Raw genomic sequence first — 27165 nt, 5'->3', positions numbered from 1 at the left:
CAGTAGTACAGTCCAATCCAAAACAAGAGGGCATAGCACTGAGATGATCCCATGTCAACATTGCTTCTGGTTCCAGGACAAACAGATGCAGACTGGGCTTTCGGGGATTCGTGGAGCAGGGCACTTCCAAAACAACTGCACGTTTCCTCCTCCCCCAAGTGTTAAGTCGCTCGCTTAACAAAGAAGTCGGAGAGTGATTCAGCAAGAACACAACTTTATTCTTCAACTCAAACACAACTCGAACACGGATCAACATCAGATAGCCGGAACAGAACAGTTCAGCTTTTACATTGCAGTTGTCCTGCTTTTAAACTCTCCCGGCTAATGTAGCCACACCCACTGTACAAATACCAACCAATACGGTTGTTCATATAAGGACCAATCACAGACGTTCCCGCTCAGGGAGCTTGCTGTAAAGTGATTGGCTAGGTGCTTCCTGGGCTAGCAATGTGATTGGATGGATTTGGATCCTAGCCCAGGACGAAGCTCAACATGGCAAGTCAAATGTTTCACATACATCATGCATTCAATGGCAGCTATTGAATACATTACACCAAGACTGTAACTCAACAGCATATTTACATTTTTGGGGCTTGTAGACAACTTCCTCCAAGTCTTTTATGTTCTCTTTGACGGTTGATATGACCTGGGCACTGAGTGAGGCACAAACTGTACAGATGTGTTCTATGGTGTCCTCAAGATTTTTGGCACTTCCCACTCCGAGGGAGGCTGTCAAACCTACAATCTGAGCACACATTCAGAAACTGAGCACTGTACACAAAGAATTCAAACAGACGGCCCTGCCTGATGACAAGCAACGGAAGTTGTAACATGGCACAAGACAGAACAATAGGGTGGAGAGAAAGAAAGAGGCTGTCTCTCTCTAGCAGCATGTGCATGAGGATTCTCTCAAAATCATAACCAGAGAGCTTGTCAGAACTATGGTCTATCCATGATGTACCAGGACCCTCCCTATATTTTATGGGGGTTTAAGTCTTTAAGACAGAGTGCAACCCTAAGCAAAGTTATGCCATTTGAAACTGCATGAATGCAATGATGTTGTTGGATTGCTTTGGGGGGAAAACACGGTGTAGGGGTACGGAATTCAGCTTCCTGAGAATCTTAGGGTTTTTTAGCCGGGGGGGGGGGAGAGTAAATTTATATCCTCCGTGTTGAAACATTACCTGGGGAAGAGGTGTTGCAGCCTGCTCAAATTTAAGATCCAAGTATTTGGACATTAATACATTGTAAGGATGGTTCCCAGTTGTGTTGTGGCACTCATCAAAAATAATCAGCGTGAACATCGAAAGGGAAGGCAGCGTTCTATCATTGAGACAGTTGAGTAGAATCTGAGGTGTCATGACTGTGATATCATTTTCCTCAATAACCATGGCTACAGGGGTCTCGGCAGCTGTTTCCCCACATATGCCTGCAACAGTAAAGCTGGGAAGGAACAGACAGGCATTGATCAAAACTCTAGCAACTCATCCTGGGTATTTAGCAGATCTAAAATGCCGTGAGAAGAAATTCAAGTTTGCAATTGGGCAAAGATTAGACAAGTCAAGAGAACACCTTCAAAATATATGAGTTCAGTGGCATAAGGAATTGGTTCGTGTGTGAGGAAAGAACAACAGAATGTATGGACCACTGAGATGCAACAGGTGTGACAAAGTCCTGGCTTGTCTGAATCTGCTGTGCGTCTTTACATACCACAGTTCTCTTGGACTCAAGAGATATCCCCACCGAGAAACATTTAGTTTTTGTAGGTCACAAGCATGTGTGAAATAAGGGCAGGCTCACCATGGCTATTTCCATGTCTGTCTGGTGGTATGAACAATGTTCCCTCAAAGCTACGGAGTCTTATGAGGCAAAATTCTACTCCATGAGCCAAAAGATCTAATAGGATTAAAGTTGTGAGCGAGGAAGGAAGGAAGGCAGGAAGGCAGGCAGGCCCCTCCCATCAGCTTTAAAGGGTGGGCAGCCATTAGAGTCCTCCGTTTGGCTCCTCCCCACTTCCAAGTGAGGGGAAGGCAAAGGGAGCACTGAAATGGCTTCCTGCCTTTTAAACCAAACAGCACCAAGGGTCCGCCCATCAGCTGTTTGCTTTAAAGGGCGGGCAGCCATTAGAGTCCTCCACTTGGCTCCTTCCCCGCTTCCAAGCAGCACGAGCTGTTGGCTTTAAATGGCTTGTAGCTCCCCCTTCCCTTCCTCCCCAGGGGAGGTGGTTTTGGCCAGTGGAGGGCTTGGCTTTGTGCCTCTTCACCCCCCTGGGTGATGGAGGGAGCCAGGCGGAACAGGCTGCAATGCAGCGGTAGCTCCAGGGAGGGAGGGAGGGAGGGGAGTTTCCTCATTCTGCAGTCAGCTGGGGATCTGTGCACTGGAGGCTGGGAATTTGTGTGCCAGTGCAGGCTGGTGCAGCTTAGAGGGAACACTGGTTGTGTGTTGAAAGCAGCTAGCACATGTGGAGAAAATAACCCAGAAAATCCCTCAGAGCCGAAGTATAAATAACCTAGGCTTTATTCTATATATACACATAATAAGCTCTCTGCATTTAGAATTGTACTGCCAATCTCTAGACTGGGCCATCATTATAGAAGCTGCAAAAAATCAACAAATTAGTTCAATCTAAACAGAATGACATACCCTTCCAAGCCCATTGAACTCAACGGACTCAAACTCTGCTTTCGACTGCACCATCAGTCAGCTTTACATCTATCTATCGCTTGAGTATTGCAACAGCAAATGAACATACCTCCATTCTTTCCATTAGTCCAAATGAATTCAGTTTATCAAATGGTATGCTATCAAGAACACAGGAAGATACAGTGATGCATATGTATGCATGTGTCAACACATCTTCAGTTGTCATTCCATTGTCTTGTATCCCACAGTGCAATAAAGGACGGGCATTTTGATCAGAGGAGATGGGGCAAGTTCCTCTGATTTGACCCTCCCACTACAGACCTCCCTTTTGCCACCTATATTGTTTATGAGAATCCTCTGACTCCACCCACTCTGAAAAAACTTTCAGGGGCAATTTTGGGCTACAAAAGGAGAGGGACACAAGAAAGCTCCACTTGTGGATCATATAGGAGATCAGAAATAATCAAAGCAGAAGTGGACTAAAACATTCATCTACACTACTGATGCAAACACCACAGCTTGGATCCCGGACTAAATTTTTCATTAACAGAAGGCACTTCCATCAATACTATGTACCTATCCCTCTCCTCCCTCTGCTTCCATTGACCTTTTCAAAATACTGTTACTGGGACAGACCATTTGGGGGAGTTCCCCAGGCAGGAGTGGAAGGGGGGAATGGCAGAGCTGTTCTTGTAGACAGAAGTGCTTTCCGTTAACAGAAACAAAATTTTGGATCCATCCACCCTTCTTTCTCTCCTCCTCTCACAAATACATTTAATAAGGATAGCTAAGCATTCTTGTAGCTAATGTTTACTCAGAAGTACATCCAGCCAAGACCCAATGAACTTAGCAACTATGTGGCTCATGGAATAATACAACTACTGTTCGGATCGGTCGGAAACAACTATTAAAAGCATGCTCTGGCTTTGTTTGGGAACAAACAGGCAACCCAAAAAGAAGGACTTCAGTCATACCCAGTCCTTTCAAAATGCTCCTGGAAAACTTTCTTCTGTTGTTCATACACTGGGACTTTAGTGGCAAGGAAGATAACCTTCCCTTTCTCCCCAGCAGGCCTGTTGCGGAGGTGATGGTCACATATTATAAGAGATACAAAAGTCTTCCCAGATCCTGTGAAGGCAGAACACAGAAGAAAAGGGCTAACTGGGATTGTTTGCAACAGCAAGAGTGTTCCTTACCATAATTACTGTGCATTTAAGTCATCTCCGACAATCTGCATCTCCCATTCTACCTACAAGGTGAAAATAAGTCCATATATCAAATGAAGATCTGATCCTGTAACAGTGTTGTGCTTGTCCTGATCTTGCAGAAGAGTCTGAGTTGTGATGTTCCTGGTTCAAATCTCACTCAGCCCTAACACATTAGATGGTCTTAGACAAGCCAGTCTGTGGGGAGGATCAGCGATATGGCACACCAGTCCTGATTCTGGCCACATCCAGGCTCTGTCAACATTAGGTTGATCAGTGACTCTGGTACACTAAGAGTCCTGACCTTTGCACATCCTGAAACTGCAAGCAAGTCTTAAGATACTGTGCAAGCATTCTAGGCATTCTGCCTAAGTATTTGTTTCTCCCTGTTTCTGTACGTGCAAGCCACAGCCTCACCTCGCGGTGGGGGGGGGGGCAGAGGGTGTATAAAATAAACTCATGCTGCTTTAAGCAGCAGAATGATTCTTCTCCCTCAAAGATCCTCTCTCGTGTGAGTCCTTCACCAGTCTCAGTCCCCTCCACCAGTAATATGAGGATAATAATATTGACCTACCTTAAAGGTTTGTTGTAAACATTATTGAAATAATGTAGGGGAAGCATTCTGAATACTTATGCTATATACTGTAGTTTTCCTAAGACAGGGACAGAAAACTGATGTCCCTGTTATGTTACAGTACTACTGCCCAGCAAACAGGCGAAAAGGGGATTTCACCAAGTTGAGTAGCAAGCTGTATCCCCTTTCCTGTAATATAGCATCATGGCCTTGTGCACCATGGAAAATGGGTGGGAGGGTGGGCTGGATCACTCCTTTCCATTCATTTAATTCAAATGAGGACAGGCCAGTTAGCATCAAAGAAATCCTCCTCATTTATGTTTCCACATAGTTCTTTTCTGAGTCAAAATGGGAAAGCCCTGAAGCTTGGGCAAAGCAAGGAGGGCCTCACTTGTATGGATGTTGCCATAGTATGTAAATCTTACTCTGAAATATCAGGACTACGTATGACCACTGCAGACAATGGGGGGGGGGAGAGTTTTGATCAGATGCCTGGGTAAAATCTGTGTGTGTGTTTTAAACAACACAATAGAAGGTGTTCTGCTTTTTCCCGTCAATCTCATTTGTGAAATATCCTCCTTGGCGATGTTCAGACACTTCCTTTAATATGTCTGAGGCACTAAGTAAAAACTTTTTATTAACCTCAGCCTTCAATAACTTGTGTTATCCCTACTATGTCTGCCATAAACTGCTGCACTTGGTTCTTTGAGAGGGGAATATGCTATTGGACTTGATTTTTTAAATCAGATTTTAAAGATTTTTATTGAAGCCACATTATACCTTTATTTAAATGAAAATGTGAGATCACTGTTTGTTTAAAAAAACCCTTCATGATATGGAGCACACTTATGGCTTTGCTTTTTCACAGCAAGCAGTCAATTTTCATGATGGACACATACCCATTGATGCATCTTGCCCAATAATATCTACTCTGACTGACTAGGTGGTTTTCCAGGGTCACTGGCAGAAATTCCTAGGTTCACTACAAGTGGTCCTTTCTAACTGGAGGAGTAAGTAATTTGGTTTGCAACCTTCTGCATACAAAACATGCTGTCTGCTGTACAGTCTTGCACCACGAAGTGACACTGCAACTATCTATCTCAGATTAATTAACCTTTCCAATGTCAGTTCTAAAATAAATACAAATATTCTGCAGCTTTAACCAAGGAATCTTCCATTCCAAACAAAACCCTTCCCAAATTCTAAAACCACACAACAAATTCAGAAAGCACGCTGCCAAACATGATCAAAACTCAGAAGCAGTGAGATCTTACCAGTAGGGGCACAAATGATGGTGTTTTTGCCATTGAGAGCAGGCTGGGCAAGTTCGTTTTGATAGCTTCTCGCCTCCTTTGGAAAATAGGTGGACCGCGGACAGGGTTCTAGAAACACAAGAAGGCAAAAGTAACTTTGTAGCATCTATCACTTAAAAGTCGCCTTTTGTATGGGTTACTCCCTTTTCCATCACTAGGAAAAAAGTAATCTTGTGTGAGGTAAAACCTATTCGCCCCAAATCCAATGACTCTTTGTGGGTCTGGGGTCTCACATGTGTACAAAACATATACTACTGATTTCAAATGGAGGGGGCATGACCCACTTCCACTGCCATTAACAGAAAAATTTTGCCAGAAATATGTTTCTCACTCCTGAGTGACAAGCGGCACTTTCTGACATTCCCTCTTCTACACAACTCTTGAAGGCACTGGGAGTCTTGAAGGCTCAAGGATTTGTGATTCCAGTGGAGAGACATTTTTTTTTTTTCCTCAGAGGAGCTAGGGTACAACCTGGTACCAAAGGCACCAATGTACTCCTACTTATTGTAGGATCACTGAGCTCTAAGATGTCGGTGAGAAAAATCCTTTAAAATAATGGCCTGAAATATCTTTTTTCTCCCCCACCTCCTTTTCTTTACTGTGTAACTTCCAAACTGATTAAGAGTTCTGGAAAGCACAAAAGCTTGCATTGCTTTATGTCATTGTAGCTGGTCCTAATGTAGGTCTTATGTGGACAGCGATGCATTACAGGAAGACATCTTATGCTTTTGACCACTGTACATCAGATGGTTCCTGATATAAAACATGCACACTTAAAGCTACGATGCAGATAAATGCCACAAGCAACCCTGATAGAATCTCACAATGTGGGCCCTGTTATTCGCACCCTGAGACTTGCAAATCACTACTGCCACAATTTGTGTCAACACCTACTGACCACAACTTGGCCACAAATCTCTTTTGGAAAGTCCCCAACCACCCACCACCCCTAGAATTTATTCCCTAGCTTTCTAGCAATTCAAAAATTCCCTTTCCTGATGATCCGACCCATCCACGTACTAGCAGGTGGACTTGGTGTTCCACATAAATGCCAGGCCACTTTGCAGTCTTTTCCCAGCCTCTCTCAGCTATATACAGGCAAATCCTCCATCAGTTTTGCCCATGCCCCCAACATAATTTGAGGCACAAGAAGCCTTTGAACCTAGTGAGCCATCTACCCCTCCAGGGCTGCAATTTCCCTGAGGTCCCAATCCATTATCTGGAAGTCTGTAACACAGACTCATAATGCTAACATGGTTTTTAGAGGTTACCTGCAGGAGAACACAAAGAGGAGCAGCTATTCTCGCTATAATTGGCAGCCTGTGCATCTTCAGTATATTGAAAATTTATATCAACGGCACAGCTGTCCTCATCGTCACCTGTCATTTCAACATCTGTTCCATCACCTTGATCTGAACATGACAGAAAAGAAGCATGTTTTATTATAAGAGTCAGAAGTAGAAGTTTCACTATTTTTCATATAGCAGGGCAAAAATATTTGTTTCACTAACTCTGCCAAGTAACCACCACTCAGATATGTTCATCCCAACACATTTTTATTGTATACATTTTTGGTAACCACCTTGGGGGCCCTGATGAGGGCAGAAAGGCAGGGCATAAATTTTGTAAACAAACAAAAAATAAGCAAGACTATATATAGCAATGCTAGCAATCCCATAGAGAATAGAATATGCCTTCCCAATCACCTCTAAGCTTCTAGCCCTCATGGTTATGATGGGGAGGGGGACACAACACTGGCAAGAAGGCCTGAAACGGCTTTTGTGTGACTGCCTGGGTACGTTTGTTGTGTTCTGCACAAGACAAGCACAACTACACAAACAGGCCTAAACATAGTGCATTTAAATATTTTTATTTTTTTCTCGCCAACAATTTGCGTGTGGGTTTTCTTATGCTCTTATTAAATCAGTGTCCTTGGTAACTCTCCTGTGCAGTTATGCCAGATGAAACCAATGAGTTTAGCCTGGAGCGACAGTCAGGTGGCAGCTGGTGGGAAATAAGTCCCAAGTGCCACGGGGGGGTCAATCTAGATTGGATCCGTGGGGGCTGCTGCAGCCTCCCCTCATGCCATTTTTCAAACCCAAATGACCCCAGTTCATGGAAGAACGCCAAAAAAATCTTGGGTGCTGGATATTCAGTTGTGTATCTCAACATATACAAACTGCATTATAGTCTTGCTTTTTGTTAGGGGAATTCTTTCAGCTCTGCCAGCATGCTAGAGTCCTAATGCTTCAGGATATCATAATGGAAGCACATCTTTCTATGATCCTGCAGGCCTTCTGTAGGCTTTTTAAAAAAAATAGTATTCATTGTTTCAAAATAATGATCAGTGATATTTGTATTATTAAGGGGCTCCGTTACATGTAGAATTTTATATTAGTTTCCCTTTTAAAATGTTTATACATATTAAATATATTTTACTTTCCCAAGAATACCACCCCACTGGAAATTTTCCCCCCATTATATATTCCCTCAGTTCCTTTCAAGGCACCATGAGCAATCACCCACTACTGAAAAACTACCATGTAAGAATCCACAGCAAGGAGGGAGAGAACGTGTGTCTACACAGAAGACACCGATGGACAATAGTTACAGGTAAGTGCAACTCCGTTTTCATCGTCCATCTTCAGTGCAGCCCCATACTGAGATGTTAGCAAGCTACTCATCAAATGAGGTGGGGTGATGCTCTCACTGAAAAAGCGACTGGAGAACTGTCTTGCCCATGTCTGCATCCTTCCTCGTTTGAAGGTCCAACACATAGTGCTTCAAAACTGTGTTCTCTGCCAACCACACTGCAGCTTGGCAGATGTCGACAAGTGGGACTCTCCTATGGAAAGCCGCCGAGGAACCTTGTGGAGTGTGCCTTAACAGCCAATGGGTAGGGTTTCCCTGCTGCCTCATAATAAGAACAGATGGCTGCCGCAACCTACACAGAAAGGAACTGAAAAGCAGCCTTTCCATTCTTTAGCCCCAGTAACATATGAACAAGGCCTTATCTATGCAGAATGGCCCTGTCATGTTAACATATTATAACAGGGCCCTCATGACATCCCAGGTATGGAGAGCTTTCTGAGCCTTAGAACTTGAGGACAGGAAAATCACCATTAACATGATTTCTTGTGAGAGATGAAAGTTTGAGACCACCTTTGGAATATGGTAGCAAGGTCCTATCTGGCAGCCAGTGGGGGGTCGACAGGGCTTCTCCGGGAGTCTCCTGCCCTGAGTGTGCAATGACATCACACAGAAGTGATGTCATCACATTGCCAATGTCATGCTGGGATATTCTATAGTGTTCAGATGAAACTGTATGGTTTGAGCCCAGTTTCACCATAGAGTTTTGCCCAAAAGTTAAAGCATTGCTGTGCAATGTTGGTGACAGCATGATGAAATCACTACCCAGTGAAGTCATTACGTTGTGTTCGGGGTAGGGTTGCCAAGTGTGAATTCAGCCACAGCGGGGGACTCCCGGTTGGCGGCTGTAGTGCGCACGCATGTGCGAAGTGCGTGCATGCCGCATCCATGTCACCCGGAAATGACGTGGGCACACCAGGCACGCTGGGAGCAGGGCCATGACCATCTGAGGGAAAACCATAGTTTGGGACTCACATCTATACTTGAATTGTTGAATTACTGGAGGATTATTTAAAGCAGAAGTAGTTAAACCCTTAAAATGGCATCTTCAGAAGAGATGCAGGAGGACTATGATGAGGATACCTTAGTAGGGGAACTTACTTTGGAGCAATTTATGAATGTATTAAGAGAGGAAATACAAAGAGGAATTAAACAAGCATGTGCAAATGTGCTTGGAAGTTTACAAGGGTTACAACAGGCCAAGGAAAATGAGGAGAGAAGTGGAGAGGAAGAGGAGCAGGGTGGGCAGGACGAGGTGGAGCAACAGGTTTGCTGCTATGAAGAGATATCTGTTAATGTCCAGCCTGTGCCGTTGATAGAGGCTCATGAGAAGAGAAGTGGAGTGTACTACCTAGAGGCAAAACAGAATAAAAGAAGGGACAAAATACATATGACATGGAAGGGAGAAACAAAAAGGAAAAAGGAAAAAAGAGAGACTAAGACAAGATTCAGGGAAAAGAAAGATGCAAAAGTCAAACAGGAACACAACTAGGTGGAACTATAGGAGAAATTTTGGAGTAACATCACAGATTGGTAAAGAAAAGAGTAATATGGATTGGTTGAGGCAAAAGAAAAAGAAAAAAAAACGAGATCAAGATGAGGTGTGTGGAAGGCCAAGATGAGAAGTACAGATTGGGACACAGCAAGGTGGAAATACAGAGGAAGTGGTGCAGAAATAAAATTCCATGCATGCAAAGAGAAAAACCATGTGGACTCATTGAGGCGGAAAAGTAAACTTCAGATTCATAGGAAAAAAATTAAGATGTATGAAGATTGATGGGTGGTACAGAGTATTATACTTATGGATAAAAGGAAGTGAAGATCTTGTTGCATGTTAACATTGATGAATTTGTTTATAGGGGTAATTATGTATTTATTTCTGTATGATAGGGGTAAGGCATTGGTAGCATAAGTGGAAAATATAGAAAATGATTGTCTTGCGGTATTTTAACATTGATGAATTTGCTTATAGGTATAATTAGTTATTTATTGCTGTATGATGGGGATGAGATACGTGTAGTATAAGTGGAAATTGTAGATGGTCGGATTTTGATACAAGCAGAAAAGTAATTATGTTTTGTTTTTTCTTGTATGTATGTATGTATGGGAAGGAAAATTATGAATGGGGTTTAAATAGGTTTTTAGGTAATTAGTTTGATTTGTGTTGTGGATTTTTGCTAAAAATGAACTTATGGTAAAGGTTGTATTGTGATATGGACAGTTTTTATGTTTAGTTATTTAACTATTTATGTTGGTGGGTTGTATTTCTGGGAATAAGTGAAGCTAGTGGTAAATATAGGAAGAAAAATTCTGAATAGGGTTTAAATTTGAGTTATAGAAAATTAGTTTAAAGGAGTTTGAAGATTCTTGGTGTATGAAAAAGGAATGAATTTTTGGTGTATTTAATGTTTACAGGTACTTTATGAAGGAGGGTGTTGTCTATATGTTTATATATCTAAATACTTAGTTATTTATAAATAGAGGGTAAAAGGCAGTTTGATGGATTGAATTGGGAATATAAATTAAAATAAATGTTTGGTAATATCAATTAATAGTTTGTAATGTAAAAGATGGTAACTAGGAAATGTTTTTGTAATCTGACTAATATCAAGTGGAAATTGTGAGACCCTATGTTGAGAGCTTAAAGTCTACTGAGAATGGGTAAATATATAATATATGAGTAAAGATAAAAGTAAGTTAAAAACTATTATGATAGTAACTTTAGAAAAACATACATAAAGTGCTAAACTGTTTTCTTTTTTTCCTCTCTAGCCTCTAGGATTAAGAGATTAATGTGTGTTATGGTAACTGATAAAATTTCCTAGGATATACCTGTATCTGTATTGTTTTTGAGAATGCATGTGATGTTTGTGTGTAGCATATTGAAAACCCAATAAATAGATTTTAAAAAAGAAAAGAACATGTGATGGTTTAGGCAGTAAAAGGCCACTGGGTCAGCTCTGGAGGAAAAGCAGCAACTCAGATAGCTTCTACTTGTAAAAAAAAAAACAAAAAAACTGTCCATGGCTGGCCTACTGTAGCCTCTAAATTCCTGAAGCAGTGGCACAGAAAATGACACAAAAATACAATAACAAAGATACACAGTACCACCATCTGTCAAATTCCAGACTGTGGCAACATCGTATGTTCCTTGCTCCAGTGCTAGCTGGAAGGTTTTGGGCCAGTGAACCTTGTCTGACCGATACAGGCATTCCACTAATTTTATTGCACTTGCTCCTTTGCCCTTGTTACGTTTAACCTGCAAGACACAATGATAAATTTTGGGGAGAAAGAAGAACAAGTAAAACTTTAACATTCTGGAATATTTTTGAGCATACAAGACAAAAGTATGTACATTTTAAATTAACTGTGTCTCAGAAACTTCACCTCAGTAACCACAAAGATTTGCATAAACTGGAGCGAACTCAAAGCAGAACAAAACCACAGTTTAATCAGACTTTTCTGCCCTGGGAAAACCTGCATATGATTATTATGCATTTGGATCAATCACAAGAGTTCTTTATTTTGTTCCACTGTTGTCTTAAAGCCACACCAGGTTGGGGGGGGGCACAGTATGTCTGGATGGGTAAACAACTTCAAATAGGTAAGATGCTGATTTTTAATTTTAAATTAGAAAGAATAGTGATATTGCTTTAATACAGTCCCTCTCAAAAATTTTGAACCAAGATCCACTTCTCAACTTAATGTAATGTTCAGGACCCATTTCTCAACTTATTCTAATTTTCACGGTACCTAGACAGAGAAGCTATTGTTTGTTGGATCCTCACTCAGACAGCAGTAGCTTCATTAAGCCCATCTAGTTTGTGACATGAGCAACACTTGACCTTAGGACTTCCTAGCTCACAACTCACACTCTCAAGGAAATACATTATCTCACTCATTCAGTAGTGTGGCTTTCATGGCATGGGAAGGGACAGGGCTCAGAGGGTACTGCCCTGCCCCTGGCTCCCCCCACCCCAAGTCCTTGGGTGACCAGAAAAATGCCCACAGGAAATAAGCCCACAGTCATAAATGCTCACAGGAAATAAGCCAACACAGAAAAAAGCCCACGGTCATAAATACCCACACGGAAAAAAGCCATGTAAAGCACCACAGATATTTATAATTGTGGATAACCATTCATCTCCATTTATGAGAATGAACATGTAGTACCTATATTTTATATTGTAATTTTAGGATTAAAACATGTCATATTCACATGCAACAATTTGTGCTGTGATCTTATCAAGTATAATCTTAATATAATAACTCCATTACGTATTGGCCATTTCCAGCTCTCCCACTAGCTGTGCAGTGTGCTCCATCAGCTGTTGGCCTATCAACCGCCACTCAAGAGTAATCACGTGCCATTGGTTGAGTGTGCTGGGTCTGCTCCTCTTCCCCACCCACTGCCACCTCAGTCACTGTTCCTTGTCAGAATAACTGCCAAATGGCTATTTCTCCTGAGGAAGACACTTTTCCCTCAGTGGCTGTTGCTAGGCAACCAAGCTTGGTTCAGTCAGTAAAAAGAAAAAGGAATGAAGCCAGTGGGTGAGCTGGAAATGGCCAATACGTAAGGGAATTATTATATTAAGATTATACCTGATAAGATCACAACACAAATCACATGTGAATATGACATGTTTAATGCTAAAATAAAAATATAAAATGCAATATGTATTCATTCTCATAAATGGAGATGAATGGTTATCCACAGTTATAAATATCTATGGCGCTTTATATGGTATTTTCCATGTGGGCTTCTTTCTGTGTGGACTTATTTCCCTGTGGGCATTTATGACCATGGGGTTTTTTTTCTGTGGGCTTTTTTCATAGAACCAAGTCCTTGACCCCTATCCCAAAGCCCAGAGTGACTTCCATCATCAGAGGTGTTGTTTCCCTCTCCTCAGCTTTTTCTGACACTCACCTCTTGCTGGCATCCCACTGGAATGCTTCAGGAAACACTGAGGATGTTGTTTATCCCAGCAGAGTATGGCATCCCCAGACAAGCCTTTTGGTATCTGCTTGCCTCTGTCTCTCTCCTTAGGGGAAGTGGACTAAATAGTACCTCAGTATGAGCTAAGGTACCCCCAACACAAGGACTATTACTGCGAGGGTTGCCAGCTCTGGGTTGGGAAATTCTAGGAGATGTTATGTGTAGAACTTGAGGAGCATGGGCTTTGGGGAAGGGAGGGACCTCAGCAGGGTATAATGCCATAGAGTCCACCTTCCAAATCAGCCATTTTCTCCCCGGGGAACTGATCTCTCCTGGAGATCAATTGTAATTCCAGGAGATACCCAGCCATCACCTGGCAGTTGTCAATCCCAGTGTATAGAAATATTGATTTCTAAATGTCTCCTGCATTCTCCTGTTCTGTCTTTTAGTAACAGGCTGTGCCTTATTTCCTGTTACAAGCCAAATGGTGGGCCCCCATGGCCTCAATTGCATGCCATAAACCCACATTCTTCACACTTCCATGCTGGAAGCTAGGCCTACATGCAAGATGTCACGTAGCCGATGAAGTAGTTGGAGTTTGGGGTCACCTGACTGCAGAGGGAGTCTCCAAACGTCCAGCCTATCCCCACTTGCACCCATGACAACTAACAATTTGGACACACCCTGCCCACTCGCAGTTGGGTGCCTGGCCACAGCTGATTGTGAATGCAATGGGCCTATAACTGGTCATTCCCAATGGGAGAGAGCTCTGTTCTCTCTCTCTCTCTGCTCTTGTGTTCTTGCCCTCTGTTCCTGCTAGTGAGCTCTGCTTGTTTATTGCACCTGGACATGTGGTCCCCCTGGGAGAACAAAGACTTGAGCACATGAAGTGCAATGATGGGATTCTTCTTAAAAATCCCTTGGCGCTACTGGATTATCACAATGGACTGTTCTGGATTGATTAATGTTCCTGACATGGTAAATATGAAGCATTATGTTTAGTTAAGGCAAACAGCCCTAGCCTTTCTTGTTTTGAAATCTTTATAGTCTAATTGCAATGCTCTGTGCCGAATAAAAACTTATTCTTGTTTCTAACTTGTCTTTGATGTTGTAACTGGGATTCCAAGTCTATTTCCTGTGCCTAGCTGGCCACACGCTACCATTGAGCATTAAGGTACGTCTCTGGGAATGAGGTGCTAAAGTGTAAAACCCAGATGCCAGCTAAGAGTCTGAACCTTGCTCTTAGGCTGGACGGGGACTCTAGTTAAAAGAGGTTCTGGTGGCAAATTGTTCTGAAATCCAGAGAGGGTAGCCTACCTCTCTGGGTTGTTGTTTAATGCAGAGGTCATTTCGGGGGGGAACGCGGGGGAACGCAGTTCCCCCGGGTGAGGTATGGGGGGCAGGGCACATGACAAAGCCCCGCCCCCTGCTTCTGGCCACCCCGCTTCCGGCCCTCATTCAGCCAGGAGGAGGCAGGAGAAGAGGGAGGGTAAGTTGCTTCCTCCCTGCCTCTCCCCACCCCTGCCTGCCTGGGGCCAGGGAGGGCCTTTGCGGGGCTTCCTTGCACTCCCGCCGGCCTTGCAGGTCCACCAGTGCCATCAATGCACTCTTTGATTGGAGAGCTTATAGTTGGTCCTCGCTTCGTCTTCCATCTGGCCAGACACTGAAGGCAGGACTCCAGACAGCTGCGGTTTCACCTTTTCTTATTTATTTTATTTATTTATTTTCATACTTATACCCCGCCCTCCCCAGTGGGCTCAGGGCGGCTCACAGAGGCAAGAACAACTTGCCATGATAAAACAATATATACAAAACAGTTTAAAACATATACTACATATTAAAATATAATAACAGGTGCTCAAGCTCCCATTCATAATCTAAAAGATGGCGGATTGAATGTCCAAAGTCCCACGAAGACGGCAGGAGGATTCTTCGGTAGCAGATGTTTAAATAAAAATAAATAAATAAATATAAAAAAATATTTTGCAGTGTTGATTCTATCCTGCTCAGTCAGTTGGACTGGGGATTTGCTTTGGACAGCACAACTCTGAAAAATGATGATGGTGGTTACAAGGCAGACTCCAACCCCAACCACATTTCCAGGGGTAGGGAATCCACAGCAATGCCAAGGGGAGCAGGCTCTTTATTGCACCATGCAACTTACAGCTGAACAGTGGCACCCGGCTCTTGAAGGCACCACCTGACTCACTATGAACTGGAGGCACTGGGTCTTCTAAGGAATGTCCATCTGTCAACAAGCTGTGTCTGGTGGCTTAATGAAAGCAGCAGGGAGGACTTGGGTGACACCCAGAAGCAGCCACTGGCTACAATACTGCCTCCATAAAGGGAAGGCAGGGCTGAGGAAGACAGGCTGGTCTGGCACCAGGCTGAGCAGGACAGATAAAGAGATATTTTGTTGTCGTGACTAAAAAGCTGGATTTGAACTGCGGAAACCTGAGTTCATAGGGGGTTGGAGCACCTTCCCTATGAGGAAAGGCTGAAGAGTCTGTCACCGATTTCCCACAAGCGCTGCTCCACGCTCACTCTTCCCTTTTGCCCCGATGGTACATGTCAATTTCACACAAGCTGCTGCGCAGCCGTATTTTGCCCCGCAGCTTCTGGTGATTTTCCCCGCGTCTATTCAATCCTATTTTTTGAGGATTGAGTAGACACGGGGGAAATCGTGCGAAGCTCCGGGGCAAAATGCGACCGCACAGCAGCTTGTGTGAAATTGACATGTACCATCGGGGCAAAAGTGAAGCGTGAGCTTGGAGCAGCGCTTGTGGGAAATCGGCCTGGGACTTTTCGGTTTAGAAAAGAGACCTCTAAAGGGAGACATGATAGAGGTTTATAAAATTATGCACAGGGTGGAGACAGCTGACAAAGAGACGTTTTTCTCCCTCCCCCAAAATACTAGAACTCGAGGGCATCCAATGATGCTGATGGGCAGTAGATTCAGAACGGACAACAGGATATATTTCCTTTGCACAGAGAGTTATTAAAATGTGAAATCTGCTGCCAGAAGATATAGTAATGGCCACTGGAATAAAAGGGGATTAGACAGATTAATGGAAGATAGGTCTATCAGTGTCTACTAGCCATGGTGACTAAAGGGAACCTCGATATTCAAAGGCAGTAAACTTCTGAATATCAGTGCCAGGAGGAAACATTGCAGGAAGGCCCTGGTCTCTTTGCCATTTTTAGCCCTCCAGAGAAATTGGTTGGTCACTGTATGAGACAGGATGCTGGACTAGATGGACCATTGGTCTGATCCAGCAGGGCTCCTCTTATGTTAATCCCAGTTCAGCCATGAAATCTATATGTCAGTAGGGGACAATTTATGCTCTCGGCTTAGCCTACCTTGGAGTGATTTATTGTCTGAGAAAAATGGAATAACCTGATGCATAACCCCCTGAGCTTCTTCAAGAAATACAAATAATTGAGATTCCACACTGGTTACAGGCCTTGCATGGTAAACATCTGGTATCTTCATGTTTGAAACAATAATACCTGTATAATCTCTTCCCACTCCTGGTCCAGAATACAGTCATTTAAGTCTGGACGTAGTTGTTCTGGATCAATTTCTCGCAAAGAGGGCTCTATCCTTTTCAGCAGCTGTCTAGGCTCCTCCAGCTTTTCAATCATCTGGAAATCCCAGGAGCAAATTGCCTCATGGAGGCCAATGTAACCTTTTAAAGCAAAGCAGTAGAAATGTACAGCCATTCAGCAACAAATAAAAGCAGACCAAGAATATATTTGAATTCACTATGCAAACATCTCCCTCTCCCTCCACTACAATACATAGAAGACATTTGGTTTGCTTCATAAATCACCAGCACCCACTGTCCAAAGGGCCCAAAGATTTTCTTAGATATCAGATTTATTTTGCTCAAGGACAAAATGGAGGACGGAGGAAAGGAGAAAATGCTGCTTTTAGCAATGTTCATATATTATGGATAGCCAATTTCTGGATGTTTGCAAACATTCTATTCTCCTGAAGTCAGTCCACAACCTGGATCCATTCTACTTCCTTACAATAGACATGGACTGTAACAATTTTGGCATTACTTAGAAATAAGGGCTTCATTTGGGATGTCATATGATTGGGGGGGGGATGTCTCATTTGTTCTGGGGCTTTAACAGTAGCCTGTTGTCTAGAAACATTTATCATTCTGCTATTGCCAGGGCTATAGGAAGAGGGACCAAGAAAATTGGAACCCCAAGATACAGAGAACACGTACTCATTCATTAGAATAATATCTTGTTTTCCAAACATAAGCAGTGTTGTGGATTTTCCGGCGGGCGGGGGGGGGGATGAATGAGAAAATTGCCCAGAGAATTTTAGGGGGGGGGGATTGTTTCCTGAGGAAGAACACGAGCTGACACAGTTGTGCACAAATTTAGTAAATTCTTTCAAGTGCCCATGTTAATTTTATGTCCCAATAGCAAACAAAGACTTGGAGTGAAATATTTGACTGTATTTGACCTGCAAAAGCCGAAGACCATGGTGTTCAGCCTCTGGGTCTTAGCTCTTGGGCACTTTGGGTAGGCCATGGCTCTACCTCTGCAAGCACCTACAGAGCCACCAGTTCTTTTGCTACTATTTGGATCTGCTGCTAGAAAGTAACACTGCCATTATTCTGGTTTTTCTTTACTCTTACCCTGAGAGGAGCAGAAACATACAAAGGAAAGTTGGAGAGGATTCTTCTACCGGACCCTTGCTTGTCTGTCCAATCTCCAGGCTTTCTGGATCTGTTGCCCATGGTACTGTTCTTAACACTAGTGTCACAAGCATTACTCCCTCTCTTCCTGTCATGCGACTCTGATGTCACAGGATTGTACCCCAGTGTGTCCCACATCTGAAAAGGTTGAAGACCGGAAAGAACTAAAGCACAAAGAACCTACAGCTCAGTAGAAGCTATGGCCCTGACTTACCAAACAGCCACACTTGCAAGTCAGGGGCCCAGGGCCAAGCAGGGGAAGGTTTCTGCCTGCTCCACGTCAGCCGCATGGAGACTTGAGGGCATGGTCCCGCAGTGGCCCTCAGCCAGCCCAGCTCTTCCTCCATTGGCTGGCTTGGGTGGGGGCAGAGCTCCAGGCACTCCCACGGTCTGGGCCTTGCTCAGGTCTGCCCCCTCCAGCGTTCCCTCTAAGCTATGCCCGTGAGTGGCCGTTCATTAACCTGGAAGCCCCACTCAGCCGCAGTCTTCCCATTGCCCATTTTAACATTACAGCAATTACATTCTGCTCAGGATGTGAACTGCTCTGCTCATTAGAGGAAACATTGGCCCCCTCCCTTCCCTACTTAACCGTGTCACTGCTGGTGCCGGGTCCTCCCCTTACACATAGCTGGTGTACTGAACCTCTGAAAAGAGCTTAACACATTCAGCTTTGTAGCTGTTATTCCTTCATGTTTGGTCCAAAGTGACTGGATACTGCCATTTTGGTGTGTTCCAAAGGATTTTTATTTTTCCTCCATGCCCAGGTGAGCAAAATACTTTAAAATGTGTGCATCTCACATGACTTAAGTATTGTACCATAAACCCAACCTGCTTCCTTCAAAGCTGCCAGGAATTCAAGGAACCATCCATCTTCTGTGAGGTTCACAAAGATTTGAAGGAAAAGCTTGGCAGCAGCAGTTGGACCTTTCTCTCCTTCCACCCGAATTTTCTCCACATCCTCTGGAATGAAACCATATAAAAGTTCTATAATTAATTGCTTTTTATGGTAGAAATGGATAAACTGACAAGAAAACTTAACAACAAAGAACCAGAAGAGTTCTCTGCAGACTGGATGGACTTTAAAGAATATCTGGAGAAATATTGGGATGTGAAGAACAATTTATTCTGCTTGGACAATTATTAAGAATAGAAAAACTCTGAAATAGTTGAACATATAATAGTTGAATATATGGAGATACACAAAGATAATAGTTAAAGAAAATGTTACCTGTTAAGCTTAGTTTAATTTTAGAAGAAGTGAATAATAGAAAAAGAGGGAAGATTTGGAGGGGGTGGGAACACTGCGGAAAGCCAGAAGAAGAGGAGGGAGGGTAGTGGGAAAAAGGGTATAAAACGAATGAAGAAAAGTTTTAATGTTGGAAAGGTTGTTATATCCTGATAATAAAAGTTAAAAAAAAAGTTCTATAATTAATGAAGTAGACTTGTTCTTCCAAGCAGAGAGATTGGAAATTACAGCAGTTTAGTGTTCTGAATGCTTTTGAGCCAAGACAATTAAGGTTTGCCACGTTTCTAGAAGAAAACCGAATTGCTATTCAAGGGACGATTGAAAGGTACATATCTATGGGGGTGACTTCAAGCTTACTGTAGTGCTAGAAAGTATTTTCTGATTTTGAAACAGAATACACAAGAGATCACAAGAAGTGCTAAAATGGGCCCAATTCATTTGCCTGTTTCCACAAATCTAGGGAAGGAGCCATGGCTCAGTGGTAGAGCATCTGCTTTGTATGCACAAGGTCCTCGGTACAATCCACAGCATCTCCAGTTAAATGGTTCTGGTGGAAAGTGACGTGAAAGACTTCAGACTGCCAACAGCTCCCCAGAGAGAGTAAACAACACTGACCATGGCAGAGCAACAGTCTTGACTCAGTGTATAAGACACCTTCATGTGTCCATGTACGTATCTCACTAGCCCACAGGGACTGGGTTGGATCCAAAGATTGCGATCTGCCCCACCAGACACTGGAACCTTCCTTTGATGCACGGAGCCTTCCAGTGGTATATGGAGGCTTGCTGCATTTGAAGAGGTGTGTGCCACCAGTGGAAGGCAAGAGCTGAAGACATGCTCTTTGTGCTGAAGGCAGGCTCCTTGAACTGGAAGATGGCTCCATTTTAGCCAGACAGAAACTTTGGATCCACCCAATTGTTACTAGCTTACCAACCATATCTATTTATGGTATTCATTGACAATACATCAGTGTGTGTGTGTGTGTGGGGGAATTCCACCACCTCACTTAATTTACAAAGGCAACCATGTCCAATAACCCAGAGATTTTGTCAGATATCAGAAGCTAAGCAGGGCTGGTATTTGGAAGGGAGACCACCAACGAATACTCTACAGAGGAAGGCAATGACAAACCAACCTCTGGTGCTCATTTGCCCAGTTGCCATTTTCATACATAGTAAGGAGGCCATTTACAAGCTTCTATTCTGGGTGTATAGCATTGATTTAAGAATGTAAAGCAAAATAAAAAGCAGGAGGAGACTAGTCCTTTCCTGGTCATCATTGTCCTGTATTTGAATAGAAAAGTCTCAGAACATTAACAGAACTCTGTACATTCATAATTGCTTACAAGAATTTTAGTTCAGGGTCCAGCTTACCTAAGGGACTGCCTTTCCCCATATGTTCCCCCAAGGGCACTACGGTCGGGGGCAAAACATCTTCTGGCTGTCCCAGCCCCTAGAGATGTCAAATATGCTGTGACTAGGGCCAGGGCTTTTTCGGTGGCGGCTCCTATCTGGTGGAACGAGCTCCCGGAGGAGATCAGGGCCCTGCGGGACCTTATGCAGTTCCGCAGGGCCTGCAAGACGGAGCTCTTCCGCCAGGCTTTTGAGTAGGAGCCGCCACCATCACTGTACCACCACCGCGCTGCCATCTCTGGCAATGCGAACTGGCCTTGGGAATGAAGAACGGACATAGTGCAGACCGACCAAGAAGAGACAGTAGAACCTCTGAAACATTGCATTGGAGTCCCCATCTTGGATGATATATTGTTGTGAGCACCGATTTTAAATGTATAATGTAATCTGATTGGTTTATCTGGTTTTAGTGTTATGTATGGCAATTGCCTCTTGTTAGCCACCCTAAGCCCATGGGGAAGGGCGGGATATAAGCCAAATAAATAAATAAATAATCAGAGAAAGAGGAGAAACTGCTTACAGCTGTTACTACCTCAGCACTCAGTCCTTGCACTTCATGGTTTATTTCATTTAGCAGAGATTGACCCAACCCTGTGGCAAAATTGGAATGTTCGGCAAGTACTGGAAAAAAACTAATGAAATATTTTCCCTTTTAGAATGAGTGAAATGAGTTTTAAAACTAGGCAGATGTGATGTAAACAAACATAAACATGCATTTCTGCACCTAAAAGGATACTCAATCTTCATACAGGGAACATGCAGGGCTTTCCTTGCTTCTGTTGTCCTTTTGACATGACTCTTCCTTTATGCTTGAGTCTTGACCATTCCACCTCTCCCTCAAACCATTGTCACACATACACACACAGACTGGATAACAAGTAGCTCATTGCCTGACATTGCTGGGGGAGGGGGGGATCAAAAGGCGGTGGGGCAGAAACTGTCCTAAAGCGTCAGGGGAAAACTCTTAAATTTCATTGTGAGCTGAACTCTAACCAGCAGCCACAGAAGGAAGAACACAGCGTCTAACTGCACCTACTTCTCCCTGTGCGGATATTATTGACCCTTTTCTGTGACCCCCTTCTCTGACCAAATAATATATTTATGTTATTCGCCACAAACCTTGTGTTTTCTGTTCAACTACTAATTTTCTCTACTTTTCAGATAACAAAAAATAAGATACACGTATTAAGATAGCATAGGGGATATCATTTATAATATAAATTCCATAAGTATGTCAAAAATTGCAGTTCTATATGCTAAGCAAGTTATGAATTTTTGTTAAAGCAGCAAAATTAATTTAGGATTGACAGGACAGTAAGTTTTGCATATATTTCAATTTTTCCCCAAATTTCCTTTTTTTCCGGGGGAAGGGGGGGGGGGGCAGGGGAGGTTGTTGATTTTCCTGCAGCTTCAAAATTTTCAGAAATTTTATATCTCTAATAGGGCCTGGTTAGTACTTCGATAAGAGACCTCCAAAGGAAGGCCAGAGTTGCTATGCAGAGGCAAGCAATGGCATACCACCTCTGAATGTTTCTTGCCTTGAAATCCCACGGGGGTTGCCATAAGTCAGCTGTCACTTGACAGCACTTTTAACAACCAGAGATTGCGCAGATGGGTTCAGGAGTCAGCAAATGCTTTGCTAAAGGAGGGACTAGTGTCAAACCTTGAGAAACCCCGATTGGAAGAAGTGCTGTTTGGGCCCAAAGAAGCTCATGAACTATCCTCCAAAAGCAAACATTGACTTTGGGGGCAAGGCAACAACTGGGCAATTCCTGTTTTCTTGGATGGACTGGATTGATCATTTCAATCTGATGTCGTCAGGCCCGGTTTTGCAATTTAAGCTGCCTTGGTCACCCCAATGGCCAAGAAGAGGGTACCCCCTTTTGATTCTCCTGGACATTCTTTGGCTTTTGATAGCATCAGCCATGATACACTTCTGGACCAGCTGGCCAAGATTAGCATAAGGTCTACTCCTGTCTGGCTGATGGTACCAGAAGGTGGAGTTAAGATTCAACTGCTCAGCTCCATTTCATTCCTACTACAAGTCCTACGTGGCTTAGCACTGTCCTTGAGACTGAAGGTCCAGGGGGAAAAGGAAAAGGAAAAAAATATTACACAGTTATCAAGGTGTGTCTCCCACATTTCCAATGGAGAAACTGAACATTTTGGAGAGCACGGGGGGGGGGGAATCCTATGAAGTATTTTCTTTTTTTGAATGAGTGAAATGCTATTGAAGACAATGTGTCCATCAGTCAAAATGTATAGTAAGAATAGGAATGCCAGCCTCCAGGTGGGACCTGGGGATTCTCTGGAATTACAGGTCATCTCCAGACTACAGAGATCAGATCCCCTGGAGAAAACAGATGTTTTGGAGGGTGGGGCACTATTGCATTGTACCCCACTGAGGTCTCTGTCCTCCCTAGAAGTATCACAGACAGGTGCTAAATAAGTATGGCTAAAGATGGCTCATCAAGACTAATGACACTACTGATACCCCTTAAAATAAAGTACATGTCCAGCCAGTGGTATCTTAAACACTAATGAAAATTGTTCCAGCATAAGCTTTCCTAAAGGAGAGTTCCCTTCATCAGATGCATTGAAAAATAAATCCATCACACAGATTTAGATGCCCTATGGAAAGGGGCATGGGATTTTACAAAGAGAACTTAGGTTCAAATCAAGATCCACTCCAAACAGCAAAGGGTCATTCAGCATGAGTGTAGATCCCAGTGGACAGTCATGTTGGTCTGAAGCAGCAAAACAAAGTTTTGAGTCCAGTGGCACCTTTAAGACCAACAGAGTTTTATTCAAGGTATGAGCTTTAGTGGTCTTAAAAGATGACACTTTGTTCTTCAGCATGAGTATAACATTAACAGCTGGTACTAGAGAGGCAAGAGGACACTGCAGGAGGAGATGAGAGAAGCAGAGACGAGACTGTAGGACTTTAGAGAGATGTGGCTGGCTGCAATAGTTAAAATAGACAAGGGGTGGGATCTAAAGTCTCATTGACATATTTGCCTCACAGGATAGAGATAAGGACAAAACAGGAGATGATCCTCTACCCTGTGCTCGAGAGGAAAGTAGATACTTTAACATTAAATAAAAATTTCAATAAATCACAACAATTATGACAAATAAAAACAATAATAGGCACCACACGGACCTGCAGCCTGGACCCCACCGTTCAACCCCAAACACTGCAATGTAGCCAGTGTTAAACCCACCCAAACATCTTCTTTGAGGCTATTGTTAAATTCGGTTGGCACTCCTCCTCCAGGAGCACACAGCTAAGAGTTGCCCTCCAAACCCTCCTACTAGGTAGGCAGACCAGGAGTCGCTCAAGCCTATCCAACGAACCGCAAGCATTTGGACTCAGGTCTTCCCGGTCCGACACTTTATCCATCTCAAGACTCACCGCTCCCGATGGTTACCAAGAGGTGAAGCGAGGAGGCACGCACGGAGCGACAGGCGGCCCTCGCCGACTCGACCGCCCTGCTAAAAGCACGCCGGCCCCCAACTCACCATCAGCGAGCCAGCCCTTCATGTAGCTCAAGATGTAGTTCGGATTCAGCGTCTTCTCTATATAGGAGGCGAAGCTAAGGAGATTCTGCCTCTCCTCCTGGGACATTTTGGATGCTCTCGCCCTTTGCGGCGTCCCCTCCGCTTCAGAAACTCTCGCTGCAACAACAGCCTGGGTGCGGCAGGGGCTTCGGGGGCGACTACTCCCGGGCACAAGGGGCTGTCCAGCCCTTGCCGACGACCCCGACTGACAACTCCCGCCGGCCCGCCGGCCTTTTAGAAGGCGAGATCGGATCCAATGGGTCCATTTCCTGAAAGTCAGCTGACAGGGAGACCCGCAGCGGCAGGAGAAAGGAAACGAAAGTGAAGGAATGGAAACAGAAAGCTGCAAGGCAGGCCCGGCCAGCGACGCCAGAAGCCTATTGTTATGTACACACTGATCCCGCCCTTCCTCCTAGCAGCTGGAAGCGGTGCACGTCCGAATGGGGAAACAGCGCGCTGAGACCCGAGGGCTGGTGTGGTGCCAAGGCGGGAAGGTGTACGATTAGCACTCGGGGATGATGATCGGGTGGGAATCTCCCGCTCGACCGTGGAAGCCTGCCGGGTGATCTTGGGCCCGTCACGGTCTCTCAGCCGGATCTACCCTCACAGGGTCGTCGTTGAACAAGGCTGGAGTCCAGTGGCGTGGCACCTTTGTTCTGCTGTTTCCGACCAACACGGCTGCGCACCTGGATCTATCTTTAGGGTGGGAATTATGTGGAGGAGGAGGGAGTTAGGTGAAGAGTCACTTTGAGTCTGATCAAGGAGATAAAGTGGGATATATATATATATATATATATATATATATATTAAACCAAGCCTCTCTTCCTCCATTTTTATGCTTTTGTTTCTTTTTAAAGGGATGTTTAACTTAAAATCCTGTCGTCTTTGCCGGCCCGCTGCGGCGCTATTTTCCCCTCCTTTCCTAGCGGGACTATCCACCTTTGTTTTCATGGTTGCTCAATAAAAATTAGCCATTAACCAGGCACAAGGCCGATTTTTGCTGAAACGGCTGCTTTTCTAGATTTTGCGACCACCACTCCACCCCCTCCCCCCGGTGAAGGTAAGAACCCTTTACGAAGATCGTCCGCTGGACTTTAGGATAGGTTCAGAGGGTAGCCGTGTTGGTCTGACAACAGAACAACATTTGAGTCCACTGGCACCTTTAAGACTAACAAAGTTTAATTCTGGCCCGGGTATCAGCTTTCCTGTCTGAAGAAGTGTGCAGCCACATGAAAGTTTATACCCAGAATTAAACTTTGTTGGTCTTAAAGGTGCCACTGGACTCAAACTTTGTTAAGATAAATTATTTTCCATTTGAATGGATTCTTTCTGCTGAATGTATTAAATGCTACTATGGGCAGAACATACCACAAGGACAGGGAAAGGGTGTCATTCTAACTTAACTAGCCTACATTACAGGGCTGTTGTAAAGATGATGCATGTGAAATGCTTTGAATACTGAAAGCTCTGTAAAAATGTTAAATATTATAATTACTAATTTCCTAGAGGCAGTTACTCCTTTAACATGACACAATTACCTCTCCCCACAACACACAAACTAAACGGGAAAGTACCTGTCTTTCCAGCAGCAAGCTGAGATCACTATTAACATATCAAAGAAAGGTCACTGACTGGCTATTGGGGGGGGGGGGTTTAGAAAGGAATGAATTTAATGTTCATAAACCTGTCCAAGGTGGATTCTATTTAATTTTCCCTCAACATGATGCTTTTAAAAACTGTACAAGCTGTCACATTATCTCTTGGGGGGGGGGGTTGTATTTCTCGTCATGGCACCTCTGGTGACTGTGTGTGTACCTGGAAGTCATGGTGACCTCTGGTGGCTGACCCCTACTGGGGGCCTGGAGCAGTGTTCCCTCTAAGCTGAGTTAGTGTGAGCTAGCTCACAGTTTTTTAGCCTCCGGCTCACCCATTTTTGTCCTCGCTCAGGAAGGGACGGCTCCAGAGCAGACTAATTTATGCAGTAGCCAAATCACCTGCTCACAACTTTAATGCCAGTAGCTCAGAAAGTAGAATTTGTGCTATTAATGCCAGTAGCTCAGAAAGTAGAATTTGTGCTAACAGGACTCCACAGCTTAGAGGGAACATTGGCCTGGAGGATATTCAGAGAGGTGGCTGAATAAAGCCTGCCCCCACCTCCCGACTGCTGGTATTCCAAGGAGGTCTCCCATCTAAGTACTTGCCAGAGTTGACCCTGCTTACCTTCCGAGATCTGACACAGTCAGGCTTGTCTGGGCTATTGTATAGGATTCCTGCCCCTCACGCCTGTCCAGGAATGAGGGGGAAACCTACACTTTACAATAACTTAAACAATAATACCCAGAGAGGTAGGCTACCCTCTCTGGATTTCTGAACATTTTGCCACCAGGAATCTCTAAACTTAATCCCTCACCAGCCTGAGATTAGAGACTCCAGAATCTCAGTTGGCATCTGGGACTTAATACATTAGCAACTCAATCTAGAGCTGTGCAGTTAATCTTACCAAGGTAGCATAATTTCGTGAGCAGAAGGCACAGGAGTTTAGCCTTGAGATCCCAGTTACAACATCAGACAAGTTAGAAAACCAGAATAAATTTATTCAGTAGAGAACTTAGCACAGACTAGAAGGATTTCAAAACAAGAAAAATTATGGCTCTTGGCCCTCACTAAACATTGAAGAGATATGCATAGTTACCAGGATGATCCATAGTCAAGAAAGTCCAGTGTTATAGTCCAGGTACCCCCAAGGGGGTTTGAGGAGGAACACCCCTCCTTGCCTCATGTGCTCTAAGGCACAAGGGGATCCTTTGTCCTCCAACAGACCACATGGCAGGACAACATTTCAGATGCACAGAACACAGAGCAGCAGAGAGAGCAGGAAGAGAACAGGAACTCTCTTCCAAGGGAT

General features: G+C 43.9%; 1 protein-coding gene across 1 annotated transcript in view; it reads right to left on the bottom strand.

Annotated features, from left to right (window-relative positions):
* The window catches only part of DDX58 (DEXD/H-box helicase 58), a 39236-nt gene extending 14662 nt beyond the window's left edge, over positions 1 to 24574 (bottom strand). Inside the window, exons 1-9 of the mRNA XM_015414538.1 lie at positions 24222 to 24574; positions 18870 to 19001; positions 16831 to 17009; positions 11493 to 11643; positions 7007 to 7147; positions 5697 to 5804; positions 3618 to 3771; positions 1185 to 1443; positions 583 to 745 (exon numbers count right to left, since the gene is read on the bottom strand). Coding sequence (XP_015270024.1) covers positions 583 to 745; positions 1185 to 1443; positions 3618 to 3771; positions 5697 to 5804; positions 7007 to 7147; positions 11493 to 11643; positions 16831 to 17009; positions 18870 to 19001; positions 24222 to 24327 — 1393 coding nt within the window. The 5' untranslated portion in view covers positions 24328 to 24574. The remainder of the gene's footprint in view (positions 1 to 582; positions 746 to 1184; positions 1444 to 3617; positions 3772 to 5696; positions 5805 to 7006; positions 7148 to 11492; positions 11644 to 16830; positions 17010 to 18869; positions 19002 to 24221) is intronic.
* Positions 24575 to 27165: the final 2591 nt, after the last annotated feature.

This window comes from Gekko japonicus, unplaced genomic scaffold (assembly GCF_001447785.1).
Source record: "Gekko japonicus isolate JY-2015 unplaced genomic scaffold, Gekko_japonicus_V1.1 scaffold492, whole genome shotgun sequence".
NCBI classification, from domain to species: Eukaryota; Metazoa; Chordata; class Lepidosauria; order Squamata; family Gekkonidae; genus Gekko; species Gekko japonicus.
Note: the sequence above shows the minus strand (reverse complement) of the source record. Positions and strands in the feature narration are given on the sequence as shown.